This window comes from Wickerhamomyces anomalus (genome assembly GCF_001661255.1).
Source record: "Wickerhamomyces anomalus NRRL Y-366-8 unplaced genomic scaffold WICANscaffold_4, whole genome shotgun sequence".
NCBI classification, from domain to species: domain Eukaryota; kingdom Fungi; phylum Ascomycota; class Saccharomycetes; order Phaffomycetales; family Wickerhamomycetaceae; genus Hansenula; species Hansenula anomala.
In genome coordinates, this window is record NW_017567113.1 from 636988 (window position 1) to 659039 (window position 22052).

Sequence of the window (22052 nt, forward strand, 5' to 3'; positions counted from 1 at the left end):
TGATGATCCTGCTTTATATGCTGAACTCTTTGTTATTCTTTCGAGGAATTGAAAACTATGGCGCTGCTTGCTGAATCTGTAGCCTTTAGCCACAGTTAGAAGACGATGAGCTCTATTTAACAATCGAATGATGTTCAAGTTTATCGTTACTTCCTTTCTCTACTCAACTTGGTGCAATAAACTAAGAGAATGACTGCTAGTTCCAAGAGGCAAAAACGTGAAAGAAAACCACTGATTTTGAACTTTATGGTTCTATCATCATTAGGTCATTTGAATCCATCAATTTGGGCTCATCCAAAAGATCAATCAAGAGAATATAAAAAAATATCATACTGGACAAAAGTTGCTAAACTAGCAGAGAAAGCTAAATTCAATGCTGTTTTCATCGCTGATGTCTTAGGTCCTTATGATGTTTATAAAGGCCCTCATAATTTTGATGCTGTTGCAAGATCCGGTGCTCAATTTCCCCTGGTTGATCCAAGTGCCTACATTAGTGCAATGGTTGAAGCTACAAACACCGTTGGGTTTGGAATTACATTCAGTACTATAAGTGAGGCTCCTTATTTATTTGCAAGAAGATTGGCAACTTTGGATCATCTTAGTGAAGGTCGAGTTGGTTGGAATATTGTGACGAGTTATCTTCAAAGTGCAGCTAGAAACTTACTAGATAGTAAAAATCTGCCACCACATGATAAGAGATATGAAAGGGCAGAGGAATATCTGGAAGTTGTTTATAAATTGTTGTTATCATCTTGGAGAGACGACGCTATAGTTGATGACACTGCAAATTTGACATATGCTGAACCTTCAAGAATAAGAGAAATTAATCACGAGGGTGAATTTTTCAATGTTCCTGGCCCATTTATTACAGAACCATCACCACAGCGTATACCCGTGGTTCTACAAGCTGGTGCATCTAAAACTGGAAGGGAATTTGCAGCCAAGCATGCTGAGATTGTGTTTATTCAAGGATTTACTCCAGAGGATTTGAAAGCTAGTATTGATGACATTAGAGGACTTGCTGTTGAGAAATACAATAGAAACCCAGAACATATCAAATTTATTTCTGAACTTATAATTATATTGGGAGAAACAAATGAAGAAGCTGAAGCAAAATTTCAGGACTTGATGAAGTATCATGATCCAGAGGGGAAGCAAGCGCTTATTGGAGGTTGGACAGGATTAGATCTATCACAATTTGGAGAAGATGAAGATTTAGAATCAGTGAATTCCAACGCGATGTTATCTGCTGTGAAAATGTATATCACGGATAACAAAAAGAAAACAAGAGCTGAAGTTGCGCAATCTGTTGGTGTTGGACTTGGGCGTAAAAGAGTTTTGATTGGTACACCACAAGAAGTTGCAAATGAAATCGAAAGATATGTTGATATTTCAGGAATTGATGGTTTCAATTTTGCAAATGCAAATTTCCCTGCAACGTTTGAAGATATCGCTGAGCTATTGGCTCCAGAGCTACGCAAAAGAGGTTTGCTATGGGAAGATTATCCAGTTCCCGGTGGAACATTCAGAGAAAATCTATATGGTGTTGAAGGTCAAACGTTTGTTCCAAAAGATCACCAGGCTTACAAATACAGATGGATTAAAGGTACAAGAGAGGAGTTTACAAAACATTTCAATTCTATAGAATAATCCATTAATAAAATTTCGATTGAAATAAACCCATGCTAAAAAGAAATCAAATATACCCTTATTAAAACTTTTATTATCACAGCTAACGCTCTTCTCTATCACCATAATCCTTTTTGTTTCTGTGTCTTCCATTTGCAGTTCTTGTTTCTTGGAAGTCCTTGGTCTTTCTGATAGCTTCAGCAGTAGCTTGGTCCACAGTATCATGAAGACTTAGTATTATATCTCTATCTGGAACTTCTTTTGGAATTTTCATTTGAATAACAGCTTCAATTCTCAAAAACATTTCTAAATCATATTGAGTGACAAAACTTATAGATTTACCTGATCTACCAGCTCTTGCAGTTCTACCAACTCTATGAATATAATGTTTAGAGTCGGTTGGAATATCATAGTTGATAACAACATCAACAGATGGAATATCAATACCTCTTGCTGCAACATCGGTACAGATAAGAATTTTCTTTTCACCAGCTTTAAATTTGTTCAATGCACCTATTCTTTGTTGTTGTGTTAATTGACCATGGAATGGAACAGATGAAAACCCTAATAGACGTGTCAACATTGCGGTTCTATGAGCATGTGCACAAGTTCTCGTAAAGACAATGATAGATTTTCCAATAAACTCATTCAAACAGTGAACCAAGTATGTGTTCTTGTAACCATCTGGAACAACCATCATTGTTTGGATTAATGTATCAACTGTAGAGTATTTACTGGCAACTTCAACTCTAACAGGGTTTTGTAAAGAAGCACGTTGTAATTTCTCAATTTTAGATGTCATTGTAGCAGAAAATAGATATGTTGTTCTTTCCCTTGGGATAAGTTTTAAGATTCTATCTAGCACTGGCCCAAATTCCATATCTAATAATCTATCAGCTTCATCCATAACTAAAAATTTCAAAGCACGTAATGAAAAACCTTTAGTGTGTTCCAAATGATCCATCAGTCTACCTGGTGAAGCAATGATGACATGAGGTTTACGCATCAAATCTCTAGCTTGTTCCATCATATCCATACCACCAGAAAGACACACACTTCTCAACCCCATACTTGAACCTAATGCATCAAAAGTTTCTTTAATTTGGAATGCTAATTCTCTTGTTGGTGCTAAAACACATGCGAAATATGGAGTTTGAGCATACCATAATGCTTGTAAGATTGGAATGGCAAAAGCTGCAGTTTTACCAGAACCTGTTTGAGCCAACCCAATGATATCACGACCTTCCAAGGCATATGGAATGGCTTCAGCTTGAATCGGTGTTGGTTTGTCAAATTTCATAGCTTGACATGACTCTAATAATTCTGGAATCAACTTCAATTCAGAAAATGAAGAGACTTTTGGCTTGACATCTTCAACTTTTGAATCATCTCTTATATCATCTTGATCTTCCACATCTTCAGCTTTTGATGCTTGTTTTTTCTCGCTTAAAGCTTTTCTTTTGATTTTTTCTGCTAGATCAAGGGCAGTTTCCTTCTTAACAACCTTCTTACTCTTCTTTTTAATCTTTCCGTCAATAGCTGGACTCATTGTTTGGCTTATTTTATCTTATTCTTGAATCTACTTATAAATTAAAACTTACAATGCGAATTTTTTTTTTATTTCTATTTTTCTAATGGTGTTGGGATGTCATCGGGGCTAGAAAAAAAAATTTCAAGAGCCTGATAAACTTCACACTCAAGTACTTTAAAATCTAGAATTAAAAGATACAAATACAATGGCTAAAAGAAGAGTATGTTGATATTTACTCATGGATATTCTTGGAGGTGTACTAACTGATGTTATTAGCAAAAAAAGAGAACTCAACCAAAGCTTACCGAGGAAGAGAAGGTCAATAGGGCCAAAGTTCCTCGTTCTATGGTGCTTAGAATAGGTTCCAACATGAAGAACCATTCATTGACTCAACTTGTTAGAGATATGAGAAATGTTATGCAACCACATACTGCTATCAAGTTAAGAGAAAGAAAATCAAACAAACTTAAAGATTTCGTTGTCATGGCTGGTCCTTTAAATGTTTCCCATTTATTAGTCTTCAGTCAGTCCGAATCTGGTACAACACAATTGAGATTAGGAAGAATGTCAAGAGGTCCTACTATAACATTTAAAGTTGAGAACTACTCATTAGCTAAAGATGTTAGAAGAATACTGAAGCATCCAAAATCAGTCACAAAAGAATCAAAAGAATTTTTGAATCCTCCATTATTAGTGTTGAATGGGTTCACCAATCCTCAAAAAGCTGAACCTCATGAAAAATTACTAATTACTACATTCCAAAACATGTTTCCACCAATTCAGCCACATTCCACAAGAGTCAGCTCAGTTAAAAGAGTTTTGATGATAAATAAAGATCCTGAAACTGGATTGATTGACTTGCGTCATTATGCTATAGACACCAAACCTGTTGAGGGTTCCAAGACAGTTAAGAAATTAATCAATGCTAAACATAATTTGAGTAAAAGATTACCAAACTTAGGAAAAGCTACAGATGTCTCTGATTTGATTTTGGATCCATATGCAAATGGTGCTGGTTTCACAAGTGACTCTGAAGTTGAAGATGATAGCATTGTTGATGTCAAAGAAGACAGCACTTCATCAATTCCTAAAAAGAAAACAGAAGAAGAACAAACAGAGCCAGTTACAAATGCGCGTAAGAAAGCTATTAAGTTGACTGAATTAGGTCCACGTTTGAGATTAACAATGACCAAGATTGAAGAAGGTGTTTGTTCTGGTAAAGTTTTATACCATCACAATATTAAGAAATCTAAATCAGAAGTTGCTAAATTGGAAGCTAAACATGCCGAACGTCAAAAAGTTAAAGATGAAAGAAAACAAATTCAATCTGACAACATCGCAAGTAAAAAGGCTAAAAAGGAAGCTAAAAAGGAACGTCGTAAACAACGTGAAGAAGAAAGAAAAGCTAATGGTGAAGCTGCAGATGGTGATGAAGAAGAGAGTGATGACAGTGAAAGTGACGATGATGATGAAGCTATTCCAGAAGATTTGGATAGTGACTTATACAGTGATGTGGATGAAATTGAATCTGATGATGAATAGATGCTATATAGTCTAAAATATCAGTAATGTATATTAAAAGTTATCAGTATAGACTTTATAAACCCTCGTAATTTCGGTTTCACGTGATTGGTCACATGGTACAAAATCCCGGAATTCGGATAATCAATTACAGGACAAAGCGTAATTTTATGGAGAAATGTCAACATGACTAACTTTTTAGAATCCTTTTCAAGATCAATACAAAGTCATTTCATCCATTTCATATATCATAGAGTAATAAAGCATAAAGCCTAGAGTAACTGTCATCAGAGAGAGGCAAGTGACTAATAAGAAGTTGCCGATCGAGTTGTGAGAGAGATAAGGATCTATTCATCATAGACGAAGCATCAAACTTATATTCAACCCACCAAAGATCTGTTCTAATTACATTTTCATATTTGCACACTTTGGTTTGACTCTATCTATGGTCAGTAATGTCAGAAACGCATTCGTTCAGAACTCATACAGAGGTGCCTGTTTGGCAAGCAGATGAAGAAGTTGAATCATGTTTTATTTGCCATAAAGATTTCACATTATTTTACAGAAGACACCATTGCCGTAAATGCGGTAGAGTTGTTTGTGGAACATGCTCTTCCACCATGACAAGCTATGAACCTGGAACATACGTCGTGAGCCCTCAAAGTCAAGTATTCATGCAATCGCCACATGTGCCACATAGAACCTGTGATGTATGCGTGGAACAGATGGCTATGGAAAATAGTTTGAGAGATAGTGTCATTACTGCTAGCTCACCAATGGAGGTACCACCTAGAAATCAAGTCAAAGATGTTTCAATGCAAAGAACAGTTGGTGTTAATGAACCAGATGATGATATAGAACAAGAAAGAGAGCACTGCCCTATTTGTAACACGAACTTGAGTGGTCAAACTGAGCTACAGAGAGAGGAACATATCAATTCTTGTTTGATAAATGCAGAATTTTCAGGCTCGCCAGAACAATTTAGAAGTAATAGAATGTTGGTGTATCATATTCCATTTCCAGACCCCAAGAAAGTTGTTGTTTCGTGTTCTGATGCTTCAACGTCAACCCTGCATCAACAATCACAATCAAATGTTGATGAAAAGTTTCCAAGAGATGATGAGTGTGTTATTTGCTTAGAAGAGTTGAAACCCGGTGATAAAGTTGGGCGTCTTGAGTGTCTTTGTGTTTTCCATTACAAATGTATCAAAGGTTGGTTCAAAAGAAAAGGGCCTGGTGAATGTCCCGTGCATGCAGTACACCTGTGATTCAATGGTTGACGAAATGATAAGTTGGTGTTTTTAATGATTGAGTTATGTTGACGAATGAGTACATTGAGTATTTTTTGGTAATAGGAGTATAATGGTTTGTTTTATTTTTTTGCGTTATGGGTCGATCGTTTCAGTACTATTGTGTTATCTTATATTTTAAATGTTATTATATGGCTATGGAAGTTTGCATTGTGTATTTGCTTAATGTTTACTATAAATTTAGATAAAACATGATGTAGTTAGTGGTCGCGAAAGCGTTGATGTTTTAATCCTTCCAAAATTCAAAACAAACCTGTTTGCCAATCACCAAACAACATCTAAAACTATCCAAAAAGATTGAAAAGACACGATGGAAAACCCACATGAACAAGTGCAGAATGCGCTATTAGCACGTATCATCAACAATGTTGTATGTTCAAGGTCTCAAAGTCTGTTTGTTGATCCGTCTACTAACTATACTTCAAATAGGAAAGATTAAATGAAAGTGTCACAATTTTGAACGATTCCTTACGCGTAAGTCTGGTTGCAAACAATAATAAGGTTGAACTTCATGTTAACTTTACAATAGGAGGCTAATAAAGATAATTTACAAGTTGAACTAGTGGCTCAAATGTGGGAAAATTATCAAGCTAATGCTGAATTCAACCTTGAGGCTACAGGAAACAAGAAAGAGCCTTTATAGGCAGATTTTGAGGCTTAAGAGACAAAAAGAAGCAGGTAGAACAAGAAGAAACAGGTGGAATGTTCAGTCTATCGGTTTTATTGCGCTGAGATGTTGTGTGGGAAAGGAGCATCTCAGAATAGACATCAGCAGAGAAAGAATGTATTGTGAGATCAACATGCTTCATGTAACAGGTTTCCTTTGGCTTTTCTACATAACCACTTCATAAAATTATATCCATTACCCAAAATTTATTATACAAATGAAACATGAATGAACTTGAAACTTTTTTAGCGTAAGCAACAAAACGATTAAAATTGTGATATAAAAAAAACCGAAACAATTCAAGGCAATAACCAATGACTCTAAAATCTAGTTAAAACTTTTGATAAGTATGCTTCGATATTCAAACTTTTGTGTTATCTTTATTATTTGTGAAATTTGCGATCTTTTGAATCTAGTATTTGATTTCAGCTATAGAAAAGTTAGTAACCATATCAGACAAATGAATCTTTTCTCATAATCACATACCTTGTTGAGTTGGTAACAAGTTGAAACGTTTCTTTAAAGTAACTCTGTGTCTTGAATATTTATCATCTGGAGAGAATCTAGCTGGATGAGCAGATTTGGTAATTTCACCAGCTTCAGTGGTTTTACTCAAAGTGTAGATTCTTTTCCCGTCTGGACCTAAAGTGTACATTAAATGCATCTTGAGAGTATTGGTTTCTTGATGATAATGAGCCTTAAATTAGTTGTAGTAGCTTTAGATGAGATGCTCTTCTTTTGAAAAAAAATTTTCTATGCTTCATGATGACATAATCACTTTTCGCGAAAATTAACATTTTTGGCCAGCACACGCTGATTTGGCGATTGAACAGGATTTTGATTCACAGTGATATTTCAGTATTTCAATTCAAAACATTAGAACAAAGGTCAGGGATAAAGATCAAGTGTCCATTGCACCATGTCGAAACCGAAGGATCAATTTGCAGATCTTTTCTCATCGTATGCTCCAAAGAGAAATGATGATTCCAGGATGTCGCTGGCTGAAAGGCAGAGAAATAGCCCAATGGGTTCAACAACGCAAAAGAACAACTCTCAATGGGCAGATTTTGACTATCTAGAGAACTCAAGAGGCTCTTCACGCTCTGCTACAGCTCAAGGAACACCTGCTTTATTCTCTCAAAGTGCCACTCCGGTCAATAACAACACAACAACTGATTTGTTCGAAGGGTTTGATGCTGTCAATAAAACAAGTAGGAGCAGCCTTCAAAACTCAACTTCACAATCACATTCATCACCATATGAAGATCGCTTCGAGGGTTTCACCTCACCAGACCCATCATCAACAAACTTGAATAATCAATCATCAAATAGAAATGAAATAGACCTTTTGGACAGTTTTGGTGATGATTTTTCATCCTCAAGTGTGTCAAAGTCATCAACCCCAAGATTGATGGAAAACTCCCAGCCAGTTCAATCGCAGAGTGAACAAAATATTGATGATTTGTTTGCTGTCTTTGATAGACCACCTCAACCCAAACCAACAAAATTGGAGAATCCTATACCTACACATTCTTCTCAACAATTTGACGTTTTGAACAGTGGAGTGGCTTCACCACAATCTTTCCAGGATGAAAGTTTCCCATCACCAACACTATCCACTCAACAAAGAGGTAGAAAGTCAACACCAACTGTTAATGGCGAGGCTAGAGATGAAGCTATTGCGTCGTTGGTGGATATGGGTTTCTCTGTTGAACAAGCTACCGATGCGTTAAACCACACGGATAATGGGCTTAATGTGGAAGCTGCAGTTAGTTATATAATGAATTCAGCACACCAGAAGGCTAGATCAAAAGCTGGCCTACCTCCAGAAAGATTAAGTCGTACTTCTTCAGGTCAAAGAGGTGGTAGTGCTATGAAGCAGGCTAACCAATATTTTGAAAGTTTCGCTCAAACAATGTTCAAGGTGTCTGACAAACTTGCTAATGATGTTGCCAATAGGTTTTTCAGTCCTCCACCAGGAGATGATGGAACTCCAGCATGGATGCGTGATCAAGAAAAGTACAAGTCCAGAAGAACAAAATATGAAGAAGATCCTGAGGAATTAACTGAAGAAGATATACAAAGATTGAACTTAACTAACGAAGGTTCTAAGCTTGAAGGCCCAAAGATGTCATCCAAAAACTATCAAAGAGCTCCAGTCCCACCACCAAGAAAGTCGCATGTATCAGAAAGAAGTCAACCACAAGTTAGAGAACGCAGACAACCAAAACCTACCGTATCTGAGCCAGAACTACAAGAAGAAATTGATATTTTTGCACCTTTACCCCAAGCCTCCAAACCAAACACACCATCACTCTCTTCCTCTCAAAGAGTGAAAAGTTCAAGTGCAGGAGAAATGATGACTTCCTCATCTAGAAGAAGACCTGTTGCTTCAAGACCACAATCATCCTCCGCAAACAAGACACAGAGGCCAACAATTTCCATGTCTTCAATTGAAAAAGATACTTTTGAAGAATTTCGTGAAAGAGGTGGTGTTTCATTCAAACAAGGTGATTTCGCTACAGCATTAGAACATTACGAAAAATCATTGAATGCATTACCTAAAGGTCATATTCTTTCTATTTTAGCATATTCAAATTGTATCACTGCATATTTCAAAGTTGGTGAAAACAAAAAGGTTGTTGAGTCCGCTGATATTGCATTGGGTTTAATTGGGCCTTCAAGAGGTGTTTCTGAGGAAGTTGAACCTGGTAAGAATATGAAAGACTTTTGGGTCAAGATTACTCAAAAGAAAGCTGAAGCTTTAGAACATTTGGAGAAATTTAAGGAGGCTTTAGAAGTATGGACTGAATTAATTGAGAATGGTTCTGCTAATAAGGTCACATTAGATGGTAAGAGACGTTGCCAAGATGCATTAAATCCAAAACCTAAGGAAACTCCAAAACCAAAACCAGTTGAAAGAAAACCAAAGCCAAATCCGAAACCATCATCTGCAGAATCAGAAGGCGAAGCATTAAAGAGAATACGTGAATCAAATCAAGCCTCTCAGAATTTCGAAGAAGAGAAATATAAACTGTATGACCAAATTGAAAGCAAAATTAATAATTGGAAAGGTGGTAAAGAAGATAACCTTAGAGCATTATTGGCATCATTACATGAGATTTTATGGGAATCTACCAATTGGAAAAGAGTCAATTTATCTGATTTAGTCATGCCCAAAAAAGTAAAAATTACATACATGAAAGCTGTTGCAAAAGTTCATCCCGACAAAATCCCACCAAACGCTACAGCTGAACAAAAAATGATTGCACAAAGTGTATTTGTGGTTATCAACACAGCATGGGAAAAGTTCAAAGTGGCAAATAACATTCAATGAGCATAGATATAAATTTTTGAACTAGATTTGTGTAGTTTTCTTTATGCGCTCGTAATTGTCACACCAGCTTCTTTTAGTGCATTTTGATATTTTGCTATGGCAGCAGTCAAAGATTCGTTTAATGGTTTCATATAATGTGATGACTGTTCCTTGACTTTTTCATCTTTGATTGACTCAAGTGCAGCTTTGACTCTATCTTGTGATTTGACCAGACTGTTATACAATGTCTTAATATTAGTCGCCTGAGATGGATCACCAGAGGAAAAGTGTAACCAAAAATGTCTTAAAAATTCAACTGAAGTACCATGTGTTATTCTCAGTTGTTCCAAGGCATTCTTATCAAACGTCTCATCAGCTTCATCAACAACACTATGCGCTGCTTGCTCTTCAAATGACCTATAGACTTGCCAACTTTGCTTTGATTGTTTAGAGTTTATTCTCACAGTATTGATAACATCTGCTGAGGCTTCTTCAATTGGTCTCTTTCTATCATTGCTGAAAATTGTTTCCAGATCAGCTGGTTGTTCAAATTGAGTCTTGAGCTCATCAACATATTGCGCATATTCTTGTCTTGTTGGAGGTTTGGGTCTATTAATTTCGTGCGTTTCACGGTCTTGTCTCACTGATATTTCTGAATATTCAGTATTATGTGGAACTTCCAAGTCATGGAAGAGTAATTCGTCTCTGATACGTTCATTTTCCCTCTCTTCCTTAGATTTCTCATTTTCTCCTGGTGTAGCAGATCTTGAATATTCATGTTCCAAGCTATTAACCATCTTTTGACTTAATCTATTCATACTCCTTAGAACACTAACAGTTTCTGGCATTGCATTAGCTTTCATAGTCATATCTGGGGCGTTCCCAAGTTTGGTTGAATCATCTTCTTGATTACCTTCCAAATCTATAGTTTTGTTCACTTTATGATTAAGTGTTTCATCTTCATGTTTTTCATAATCTATATCCATATTGATATATTTATCCAAAAGTAAATCACCCCTTGCATTTGGATTTATCTTTTCACCTCTTAATTTTCTAAATAGTTTTGAAGCAAAAAATCTTGACCAAAACTCACCTTCTGACAATCTCGGCACATTATCATCATAAGCTTTTCTCACCACAGGGTATTGTTCAAAAATAGCATGGATCTTGTCCCGGCTCACATTCACATTAACTTGATTATCACTTGTAGCAGTAGGCTTGATAGTACTCAAAACATTATATGGCCCTATCTTTTGAGAATGAGACAATGCAAATGCTCTTAATAAATGAACTCTTGTAGTCCAAAATTCTTCAGGATCTAAACCTTGGTTCATCACAGCTTCTTTGAAAGTAGACATCAATGGCTTATTTTCCAATAATAGTTTTTGTTGAAGTTGGTGGTTCCTTAGCAACTTCTTAGAATCTAATGCATCATCTAAAAATGTGGTATTGATTAAAGGCTTCTCTGGAGCTGGTGAGGAATTTGCAGATTGTGCTGCTTGTAGAGCTGATTTGTGTCTTGCTCCAATCTGTTGTAGTGCCTCTTTAACATTATCCATCACAATTCTGTTTGTAAAGGAAAATATGTAAACAACTGGCTCAGCACCTTCAGATGGTTTAGTGAATATCTTCAACATCATTTTTGGAGACGAGGCAGGAGTAGCTTGCATATTTGTGATTGTGGTAAGCACAATTTCAACTGGAGGTATCGGAAGGGCATTATCAGCAGCTTTCCAAAGTAATATGGCTGGAGACCTATCTTCATATATGGTTAGCAAACCTGACTTCTTTTTATATAGGGCAGCTCCTGATACCAAGGACATCTTATGGGATAAGTATTACCAGCACAAAGGACCCCGAATGCTATTTACTCCGCAAATTGAAGTAAAATGGTTGAATAAAACGTGAATAAAACAATTTCTGATGAATTTTATCAAAATCACACTACACCTTTATTCGATCAGGCAAAAAAATAGACCCAATATTACATAATCATTTTGATTTTTTTTTTTTTTTTTTTTTTTTTTTTTTTTTTTTTACTTTGAAATTTTTTTTTGAGGAAATCAGAAAAGCCATAGAAGAGAGAGTTAATTCAAAAGCTTTCAGAGAGACTTGTCTATTCACACAACTCAGAAAGAATGTCTACTGTCATTGGTATTTCCTTTGGTAACACTACCTCCTCTATTGCTGCACCAGCCCAAGATGGTAAAGGTGTTGAAGTCATCGCTAACCCAGATGGTGAACGTGCTATCCCATCTTCATTAGCCTATGTCGGTGATGATGAATACCATGGTGGTCAAGCTTTGGCTCAATTGATTAGAAACCCAAGAAACACAATCATCAACTTCCGTGATTACCTCGGTCAAGCTTACTCAAAAGTTGACCCAACTGTCACTGAACGTGCTGCTCATGCTGCTGATTTAGATGGTAAAATTGGTTTTGAAATTACCAAAACTTCTGAATCTGGTGAAGAAAAAGTTGAAAAAATCACTGCAGAACAAGCCACTGCTAGACACTTGGGTAAACTAAAAGTTGCTGCTGAAGATTATATCGGTAAGAAAGTTGAAGGTGCTGTCGTTGCTGTCCCAACTGACTTCACTGAAGAACAAAAGGCCGCTTTAGTTAGAGCTGGTGATGCTGCTGACTTAAAAGTTTTACAAATAATAAACGAACCAAGTGCTGCTTTATTAGCACATGCTTCAACTGAAGATCGTTTAGAACAAGATAAAACATATGTTGTTGCTGATTTTGGTGGTATTAGATCTGATGCTGCTGTTATCTCAGTCCGTGGTGGTATCTTAACCATCTTGGCCACTTCTCATGATTACGAATTAGGTGGTGACAAACTAGATGCTGCTTTAGCTGAATTCATTGCCAAAGAATTTGAAAAGAAATACAAAGTTGATCCAAGAAAAACAGCTCGTTCATTAGCTAAATTAAAAGACGCTGCTATCTTGGCCAGAAAAACTTTATCAAATGTTCAATCATCAACCATTTCTATTGAATCATTAGCTGAAGGTATTGATTATCATTCAACTATCAACAGATTACGTTTTGAATTAGTTGCTCGTAACGTTTTAAGTCAATTTACTGGCTTTGTTGAATCAGTTGTTAAGAAGGCTAACTTGGATGTCTTGGATATCGATGAAGTTTTATTAGCTGGTGGTGTTTCAAACACTCCAAAATTAGCTTCAAACGTTGAGTTATTATTCCCAGAATCCACCATCGTTGTCGCTCCATCTTTAGACTCTAAAGTTCCATATCCAGAAGAATTAGTTGCCCGTGGTGCTGCTTTACAAGCTTCATTATTAGAAAACTTTGATGAAAATGAAATTAAAGAAAGCTTATCACCAGTCATTATTAACACACAACATTTAAGCAAAGCTATTGGTATTGTCAACGGTGCTGGTGAATTCGTTCCAATCTTAAAATCAGAAGCCACTTACCCAATCCGTCGTAGCATTCAATTAGATGCTCCAAAGGGTGATGTTTTAATCACTGTCGTTGAAGGTGAACACCACGTTAAAGAAACCGTTTTGGATCCTCCAGCTAAAGATGAAGATGATGAAGATGATTACTCTGATGATGAACCAGAAGTTGTCAGAGAAAAACACTACTTACCAGGTACTAAACTTGCTGAATTAGCTGTTCGTGATGTCCATGAAGGTTCAAAAGTTGAAATTACTATCAACATAAATAAAGAAGGTACCTTACAAGTTAGTGCCAGAGAAGCTAGACAAGGTTCTGTTGCTTTCAAAGGTGAACTTTCACATTAGATAGAGTTGTGCTTTCCGAAAATTAATTTGATACATTGGGGGTAACAATATTACCATTGTAGAATGCTAAAACTTATCCACAATTCTGGTAATTTCAAATTCTTTATAGTGGTGTGTCTCGATACCAATATTATATAATCTTCCATGTTTTTTTTTTTTTCGAACAGACTGAATCAAGAAAAAAAATCTGTAAACAAATCGAATACTTGAAGGTCGTGATCCAAAACAATCAAGAATTGACTTGAGAGCGGTCACTTTCTATAAATCTCTATATCAAGAAGATGACTAGACACTGGTCTATTTCACCTTTCACGTCCTTGTATCGATCTATTGAACAAGGGTCGCCAGATATAGCGCTTTTGAATGAATTGAAAGAGGATCTAAGCAATTTGACACTCATACCCAAGAAGAATACAACCAGCAGACAAACGCTCGAAAAGGGAACTATCTCATTAGGTGGCGATGAATATGAAGTTAATGAAGAATTCAAGATTGCTTCCGCTACTATAGCTGATGAGCTTAACATTGATGAACTTATTGCTGCTGAATTTATTCACACTTCTTCAGATCTAGGAGCAGAATTGGTGGATAATGCTAAGGCTTCGTTTTATCTAAGAAAACAACACATCTTATCAATTGTTTCATATATCTTTAATACTGGCTCAAAGGACTTGACTGATTTGGTATTCACAAATCAATTCATTGATACATTACTCAAGTCTTTTAAAGAAGTGGAGGAGGAACTTGAAAGCATAAGTCAATCAGTTCAAAGAGCAAAAATTTTGGGCCAATATGATTCAAATGACTTACAACAGAGAGTTACCTTCAGAAGAAATTTCCTTAACAAAGAACACGAAACACTAGGTGAAATCTTTTATGGCTTGACCTCTCAAGGATTAGTTACCAAGGCTGATTTCCTTAAATTTTACAACTTTGTTTCAACTTTTGATATTGATGACTTGTTCATTATCCATGTGATGCCTGGGCTTTTGTTATTTTGTTCCAAACTTGAAACTTTAAAGGAAGATGATGTCAAGCAATTACATAGTGAGCTTTTGAAAGAGTTAAAAAATAAGGATGAAATCTACAAAGTTCCTGCCAAATTATTGACTATTTTTGTGTTTTTGACATATTTCATTGATTGGTGTAAACAAATCCCAAGAAGAGTTGAAGAGTTTGATTTTGATATTGCCATTGAAGCACCAATGACCTCAGCAGTACAGATGGGTGCTATTGAACAACTACTTATCATCACTGCAGAAACTTCAGAGAACACATTTGAGTTATTTTATGATTTGAGATCACTATTAGAACAACATTTACCAAGATTGGTTCCAAAGAAGATTCTCGATGTAAATGAGGAGGAAACGAAAAGATTGAGGTCTGTCAATATGGATTCAACATCAACTGTGTACGTCGTCACAAAGCAATACAAAGTTTCAGAGAATTTGAGAACCATCATAACACAGGTTTTGCATGATTTTGTTCAAAGTTTTATTTCGGATGCTGCTTTCTTGCTAATCAAAATAAAGGATGCCGAAGAAGATTCACTGTTATCTGGAGAAGATTCTCTGCTAGATGATATTTCAAAGAAGGCTGATTTAGAGAGATTCTACCTTTCAATCTTTTACTTATACGCTAATCGTGAAGAGTTGATATCCACATTTTGGGAAGACCGTGAATCAAATGCTTATGGTTTTATTGAATGGGCTTCAAAAGTCGATGATTTGTTAATGAAGTCTACGTTTTCTACGATGGTTTCTGCTTTAGCTTCCGGTGCCTCAAATGCAAATCACGTTTACCATTTCATTGCAAGTGCTGAAAAGCTCTCATGGTCATCTATAATAGATCTAATGAATGCTTATATAGAAAAAATTGCAAAATTTGAACAAAGTGGTGATGATAATGGTTTAAGTGAAGAAATTGTCTTATCCATCTCCTCATACTTCACATTGATTTACCAAGTTGCTTCAAACAGTGAGTCCGTTAAAGCATTATTTGATGATACTGTCCTCAATTGTCTGTTCAACTTCATAAGGTTGGATACCCCATTAGTTGGTGCTGCTTTGGAAGTTATATGCTCATTGGTCTCAGAAGATAAAGAAAGAAGAAACACAATCTGGGAGCGTTTAGATTTATGGCTTTTCTCGCAACCTTCTGTCACTTTGAAGGACTGTTTTAGAAATTTGTTGGTTTCCTTCCCTGATATCGTGGGTTTCATCAACTTGATTGAAGCTTTGCTAAAACCGGTCAAAAGATTTGGAAAATTTGAATTGCCATTTCCAAGCCAACTTGGTCTATCTTATAGAAAAAGGGGAATTGCTCCATATCTTGAATTTTTGTTGAGTGATGTTTTCTTTCATTCCCCAGCCCTGTATTTTTCAGAGAAAGTGAGTTTACAAAAACCAATATTGAAAATACTTGATTATACCCTATCATCTTTTGATCCAAAATTGATCCTGAACTCTTTTCCTGCTGCTGCTGACTTGAATAGCGTGGTAGAAACAGCTGATTTTGCAACTTATGTCCAGGCAAATCCGGCCCCTGCTGCGTTAAACTTTTTATTCCAGGAGAAGATCCATAAAGTGTTATTTGAGATTGCTTCTACTGGTATAGATAACATTAGTGATAAATCATTTGACGAAGAGCAGGTTCAAGTGGTTGATTTGGCTTTAACCATTATAGGGAAAGTTTTGGATCTAGAAGTGACATACATTGATGAACTATTGCCATTAATCAAAAAGGAAAATAATTATTATGTTCCTAACAACATTGGCACACATGGTATTCGCTCATTTTATGATGCCATTTTATTCAACCTACCATTAATTGCTCACATTTCATTATATGTTGGCTCAACACATCTACCAATTGCTGAAAAGTCTATCAAACTACTATCAAGATTTTCAAAATCATCCCAATTTGGATCATCACATACAAGTGGCTCGCTGATCGGTAAGAACAGACTTTTGACTGTTCTTGATAGTATTGATGAATCACTCAGAATTAAATTTGCCTTTATCAACCAATTAGAGTCAGAAATTTATACTCAAAAAGACTTAGAGGTTAAGATTCAAACACTCAACTTCATCAACGAAAACCTTTCAGTTTCTTCTAAAGGTTATACCATTTCACATTTCATTTTAGGGTTTGATTTGAAAAATGGCATTACCCTGGGGGATTCAGATTCAGAAACTTTCATTGCGTCAGGCACTTCAGTTTTCAAGTCATTACTTTACACCCTTGAATCAAGTTTATTGGCAATTTCAAACACTAATATTGATTATGAACCAATTAGACTCGCTGCTGTTGTTCTTGAAATAATCTTGAAGCTATGCCGTAACTCCACAACATCCACATTAATGCTTGTTCACATCAGTAATTATGATCTTTTAACTAAGCTGTTGAATACCCCACGCATTGATTTACACACCCTGTGGTCAGGTGCAAAGTTTGATGGAAATTTGAAAAACAAGACAGAGTTCAACTCAGGACCGGCTATTGGCGCTTTATTATCATTCTTGAGCCAAAGAAGCTTTATTTTACAATACTTGAGTCTTGAACTACATAGAACTTCAGCTCAAGGTTCAATATCAAAAACTTCAAGCTATATCAACAAACTTATCAATGGTGAAGAAGCTTTTATTGGTCCTCCAAAAATATTATCATTCTTGGATATTTTAGAGTTCAACCTTTCCGAAATTTCTTCTGTTCCAGATGAACTAAAATTCTTCAGTGAAGTTGACTTGAATCTAAATTTGAACAGAATTTCAACTGCAATTAGTTCAGATGGCTCAATATTTGATTTGAGTGACTTGGATTCCATATTAGACTTACGTTTGGTCCAATCTTGGGTTCAGGGCCAATATCACACAAACTCTGATGAAGAGAAACAAACTAATGATATCAATGAGTTGAAACAAGGGCTAAAAAGAACAGATTCAAGAGCTTCACAATCATTGGTAATGATTCCAAAAAATATTGAAAGTGACGAATCAGAAGCTTTAGCAGAAAGAGATCTTATCAAAAGCAGATTTATCAATTATCTTGCCCACTTGAAATTCAAATCATATCAACTATCTACGCTACATTCATGGGTCCAGCTTATCCAGGTTACTGTTACTGATGGGAAGTTAGATCCAGTTCAAAGATCTAACTTTATCCTTGAAGTTTTCCATGCTATTGTACCAAGAATCAATGATTATGTTGAATATGACGTGCTTTACGCTGAAGAGTTGGTCTCACTTTGTGTTTCGCTATATGACATTTATCATAAGGATAGAATCACTCTAGAGAAAGATGATCCAAGCGTCTTTGATGGTTATGAAAGATTGTATTCATTATTCAGATCATGTATCAATGGTATATTAAGTCCATTATCTACTTTGGCTTTACGCTCTGATTTATATGTCTTGAGTAACAAATATTTGTCATGGGTGCTAGATCATCCAGAAGTTGCTAAAGATATCTTGAAATCAATCAAATTATCTAGTGAAAGACTGATTACAGTCATTTGCAATGATGCTATTGGTGGTGAAGGTGCCACAAGAATCACTGGGTTATTGTTATTAGAATCATTATTTCAATTGTCAAGTATTAATCAATTAAATTTTGTTCTGAACTCCTTGGTCAAAAACAACTTGCTCTTGTTGTTGGTTAAATCAATCAAAAGAACTGATGAAACCTTGTCGTTATCTCATGAAAACAAGATCACATTAGACTCTCTACTTTATGAGTTGACTGCATTCAAAGCCACATTGAGTTTCTTGATCAGGGTTGCAGAAACTAGACATGGTGCACAACAGTTACTACAAAGTGAGATCTTCCAAACAATCAAGGCATGCTCATTTTTGTTAATTGATCCTGACCTTGGTCTTGAGTTGGTATTTGATGAAACCACAATACAGACCTCAACATTTGTTAGAGTTAATTTGAACTTAGATACACCATTAGCATTTGATGATTCCAGTAAAGGTGTTTCCTTATTTGAGCTATTGGTTCCAACATTCCAGTTAGTTGCTGCAATCTTATTGAGTACCAGCTCTGAGAATAAACCTGTCATTGAGCAAGTTCATAAGCTACTTTTACACTTTAGAAGATTAATTGTTGGAGTTTTGAAAAGAGATGTTTTGATAGAGTCAAAGAATGACCATGAGGTTTACAAAGCCAATGGGGTTGATTCATCGGGGTTGAAAGATCTAGTAAACTTATTTGTGTTATTGAGTACCTTAACAGGGTTCAATGGTGAACACGCTGCATTTTAAAGAAAAATATGTATAATAGTAAAAAATTGTTTGAACTTTACATGGAAATAATTACGTAGTCAACAATTATTTTTGAAATATTATACAATGGAAAGAAGTATAGATAATCATAAATCTAAGTCTTTGAATTTGTCAATCTTTGCTTTCAAATCATCAGAGTTTTTCTCAACCCATTTCAAAGAATCCAAATGCGTATTTAACAACTTCACTATTTGGTCCAATGAGCTGTCATCTTCCTTTTTATTGGCGTCACCGCCTGAGCCCAAACCATTAGTCTTATTGAATGAATCACTAACATCATTTATTTCAGTAATCAATGAAGATAAATTTGTTCCTAATGAACTCAAATTATCATCTAAAAGTTCTGCTGTACGATAAGCCTGCTCTCTCTTTTGATCATTAGTAATAACAGAGGAGTCCTTGGTTTGTGAGGAGAGAACATCTGATAATAAATTGTTGGCCTTGGCTTCGTAATTGTCCAAAAAGTTCTCAAGTTCATCTTGTTGTCTTTCGATGTATAATAAAGCTTGGTCTATTTTGTTTTGTGTTTGTTCAGCAGTAACTGTATCTGCATATAGTTGACTGATTTTTTCACCACCATCAACCAATACACGATCCCATTCATTTACCTTGGTAGAGTATTCTTCAAATGATGTTGATGCATTTGATAATTGATTTGTCCATTTTGTTATCACATCTTCTAAAGTTTTGTTGTTTAATGACACAGGTTTTGGCTCGACAGTTTTAGCATTTTCTTTCTTCTCATCACGATCTATCACACTATTGGAAAATGTGACAGTTTTCTTATCATCTTTTGGTTCCTCTTTCTTTTCCTCTGGCTTAGTTTCATCCTTTTTAGCACCGAATGAGAATGCGGCTGGTTTATCATCCTTCTTCTCTTCTGTTTTGGCAGCACCAAAAGAGAATCCTCCGGCAGCTGGTTTATCATCCTTCTTTTCTTCTGTTGTAGTACCACCGAATGAGAATGCCGGTTTATCAGTCTCAGGTTTAGTAGCTCCACCAAAGGAAAATCCACCAGCAGCTGGCTTATCATCTGTCTTTCCACCACTGAAGCTAAACGCTGGTTTGGCATCTGTCTTTGGAGCGCCGCCTAATGAAAATGCTGGAGGTGCTGATTCTTTCTTTTCTTCAGTCTTTGAAGCACCGAATGAGAATCCACCACCTAATGAAGGATTAGCATCTGTTTTAGGACCATTAAATGAGAAAGCTGGTTTGTCTTCAGTCTTTGCTGTATTAAAGCTGAATGCTGGTTTATCATCTTTTTTATCAGCAGGGGCATTGAAACTGAAACTTGGTTTAGCATTCGTGTCAGTAGATGAAGCACCACCAAGATTGAATGCTGGTGTAGCTGAAGTTGAAGCACCACTAAAGTTGAAACCACCTGTAGCTGCAGGTTTTGAATCAGTTGTTGAAAAGGAAAATGCAGGTTTAGCAGCACCTCCTTCTTTCTTTTCAGTATTTCCAAAGTTGAAAGTTGATCCAGCATTGCTATTAGAGTTTCCAAAGTTGAATCCAGCTCCTGGTTTACTTGGAGTTGATCCAAACAATGACCCTTTACCAGTTTCGTTTGTTTGACCGAATAATGATCCACCTGATGATAAGCTGTTAGTTCAATGACTTTCAATAAAGTTTCAGAATATACGTACCGTTATTTGCACCAGACATTACTTAATTGAATAACCAACGGTCGTTTCTTGATTGGTTGTTTATACTCGATCTAAATAGATTTAAGCATTTCAGAAGCCAGTGTTGATGTTTTTTCGAGGTGTGGTGTGTACCGGATTTGTGCTTTTTACCCGGCTCAGCTACAAACTCGAATTCGCGAACATCTACCTGCTAAGAGTGATGGTTTGGAAACCCTCTCCAATATTTAACGTTGTAGAGAGATAGATGGCTTATAGATGGCCTGATGCCTTGATGTATTTGCTATTGAGCTTTCAGATTAAATCGGCTCTTTGATCAGAATGAAAAAGAGTTTAGAAGTTGTGTAAATAATCATAGGTAGGTGCGAAGTACTCTCCATTGAACACAAGTGAGATCTGATTTACTCTAGTGACTCAACTGTTATGAAAGAATGTCTTTGGAAATCATCACTTGGCACAAGACTCAAGTACAAAGCTGAATTACACCCAGCTAGAGTTGGTCACTATGGAATCGCGATTCAGTATGGGTGAAAAAACCCATACAAGCCCATATATGGACGCTTCCATATATTGTATGGGAAATTTTTTTTTCCATATATGGTTCCATATAGTATTAGCCGATTATTTCCGTAGGCAAATATATAGTAGAATTCGTAGGGAACTTTTGATGAGATTACGTATGCTTTGGTGCTTTGGTACATCCCAACACCACACTACGGATATATACGCCTACCAGTATAACCCATATAATAGCATCCATACCCATATATGGACCTATATTGTATGGGAGCCCAATTTTTTCCATACTGACCAACTCTACACCCAGCCAGCTTCAAAGTTTTTAGTGATTCTAATGCCTTCCATTATGGAGCTTGATGGGCGTCTTTGACCAATGCATTGAATAAAGCATCAAATTTGGAAACATAAATATGTTTTACATACGAGTTTCTCCGGTGCTAGAAAGCACACAGAAATGTCAGTGTGCAACTGCAGCTACAATTCAAGAATGAGGTTCAAAAAGTTTGACAACATTGGTTCTTCAGCTGTTTGACGTACCTGACTTTGGCAATGATAATATTCTCTTTCATCAAAGCTTCAAATTGAAGCTGAATCTTCAGTCTAAAACGTGGTAAAATACTTCGATCACTTTAACAACTTATTGAAGTCTATGGGCCCCTCTAACGGTCCTTTAAAGCCTTTGAGTACCCTTTTGATGGGCATAGGAGCCCTAAGTTTTAGTGTTTAAAAGGCATTTCTCTGCATTATAGAAGGCATTTCGCGAATGCATCTTCTATCGGAAACTTTCAGCCGTTGAAAAGTGCATCAAGCATCCTTAAATTTTTGAGAAGCTTCTTGTGTATAAAGAGGCCAGTA

At 36.1% G+C, this 22052-nt stretch overlaps 9 protein-coding genes across 9 annotated transcripts; 6 read left to right on the forward strand and 3 right to left on the reverse strand.

The window, feature by feature from the left end:
- Positions 1-189: 189 nt before the first annotated feature.
- WICANDRAFT_79386 (uncharacterized protein) lies at positions 190-1650 on the forward strand (the record flags this gene model as incomplete). The annotated part of the gene is made up of 1 exon (XM_019184881.1): positions 190-1650. The coding sequence occupies one exon, from the start codon at positions 190-192 to the stop codon at positions 1648-1650; it is 1461 nt and encodes a 486-aa protein (XP_019038048.1).
- Positions 1651-1732: 82 nt separating this feature from the next.
- Positions 1733-3178, reverse strand: RRP3 (RNA-dependent ATPase RRP3; the record flags this gene model as incomplete). Its single annotated transcript, XM_019185730.1, has 1 exon — positions 1733-3178. One exon carries the CDS (start codon positions 3176-3178, stop codon positions 1733-1735), a length of 1446 nt encoding a protein of 481 aa, XP_019038049.1.
- A 187-nt stretch (positions 3179-3365) lies between these two features.
- SSF1 (rRNA-binding ribosome biosynthesis protein) lies at positions 3366-4702 on the forward strand (the record flags this gene model as incomplete). The annotated part of the gene is made up of 2 exons (XM_019183529.1): positions 3366-3380; positions 3437-4702. The coding sequence occupies 2 exons, from the start codon at positions 3366-3368 to the stop codon at positions 4700-4702; spliced, it is 1281 nt and encodes a 426-aa protein (XP_019038050.1).
- Positions 4703-5140: 438 nt separating this feature from the next.
- PIB1 (phosphatidylinositol-3-phosphate-binding ubiquitin-protein ligase) lies at positions 5141-6362 on the forward strand. Its single transcript, XM_019186416.1, has one exon. It carries the CDS (start codon positions 5302-5304, stop codon positions 5947-5949), a length of 648 nt encoding a protein of 215 aa, XP_019038051.1. The 5' UTR covers positions 5141-5301; the 3' UTR covers positions 5950-6362.
- A 774-nt stretch (positions 6363-7136) lies between these two features.
- Positions 7137-7322, reverse strand: NOP10 (snoRNP complex protein NOP10; the record flags this gene model as incomplete). The annotated part of the gene is made up of 1 exon (XM_019181982.1): positions 7137-7322. The coding sequence occupies one exon, from the start codon at positions 7320-7322 to the stop codon at positions 7137-7139; it is 186 nt and encodes a 61-aa protein (XP_019038052.1).
- Positions 7323-7577: 255 nt separating this feature from the next.
- Positions 7578-9995, forward strand: SWA2 (auxilin-like protein SWA2; the record flags this gene model as incomplete). Its single annotated transcript, XM_019183530.1, has 1 exon — positions 7578-9995. The coding sequence occupies one exon, from the start codon at positions 7578-7580 to the stop codon at positions 9993-9995; it is 2418 nt and encodes an 805-aa protein (XP_019038053.1).
- A 41-nt stretch (positions 9996-10036) lies between these two features.
- Positions 10037-11797, reverse strand: TFB1 (TFIIH/NER complex subunit TFB1; the record flags this gene model as incomplete). The annotated part of the gene is made up of 1 exon (XM_019183531.1): positions 10037-11797. The coding sequence occupies one exon, from the start codon at positions 11795-11797 to the stop codon at positions 10037-10039; it is 1761 nt and encodes a 586-aa protein (XP_019038054.1).
- Positions 11798-12024: 227 nt separating this feature from the next.
- Positions 12025-13791, forward strand: SSZ1 (ribosome-associated complex protein SSZ1). Its single transcript, XM_019186417.1, has one exon. The coding sequence runs from the start codon at positions 12113-12115 to the stop codon at positions 13748-13750; it is 1638 nt and encodes a 545-aa protein (XP_019038055.1). The 5' UTR covers positions 12025-12112; the 3' UTR covers positions 13751-13791.
- Positions 13792-14031: 240 nt separating this feature from the next.
- On the forward strand, positions 14032-19014 carry NUP192 (Nup192p; the record flags this gene model as incomplete). Its single annotated transcript, XM_019181969.1, has 2 exons — positions 14032-17663; positions 17739-19014. The coding sequence occupies 2 exons, from the start codon at positions 14032-14034 to the stop codon at positions 19012-19014; spliced, it is 4908 nt and encodes a 1635-aa protein (XP_019038056.1).
- Positions 19015-22052: the final 3038 nt, after the last annotated feature.

Bases quoted from the DNA above. Each gene is read 5' to 3' on its own strand.
- PIB1 (XM_019186416.1), top strand. From the start codon at position 5,302: ATGACAAGCTATGAACCTGGAACATACGTCGTGAGCCCTCAAAGTCAA.
- SSZ1 (XM_019186417.1), top strand. From the start codon at position 12,113: ATGTCTACTGTCATTGGTATTTCCTTTGGTAACACTACCTCCTCTATT.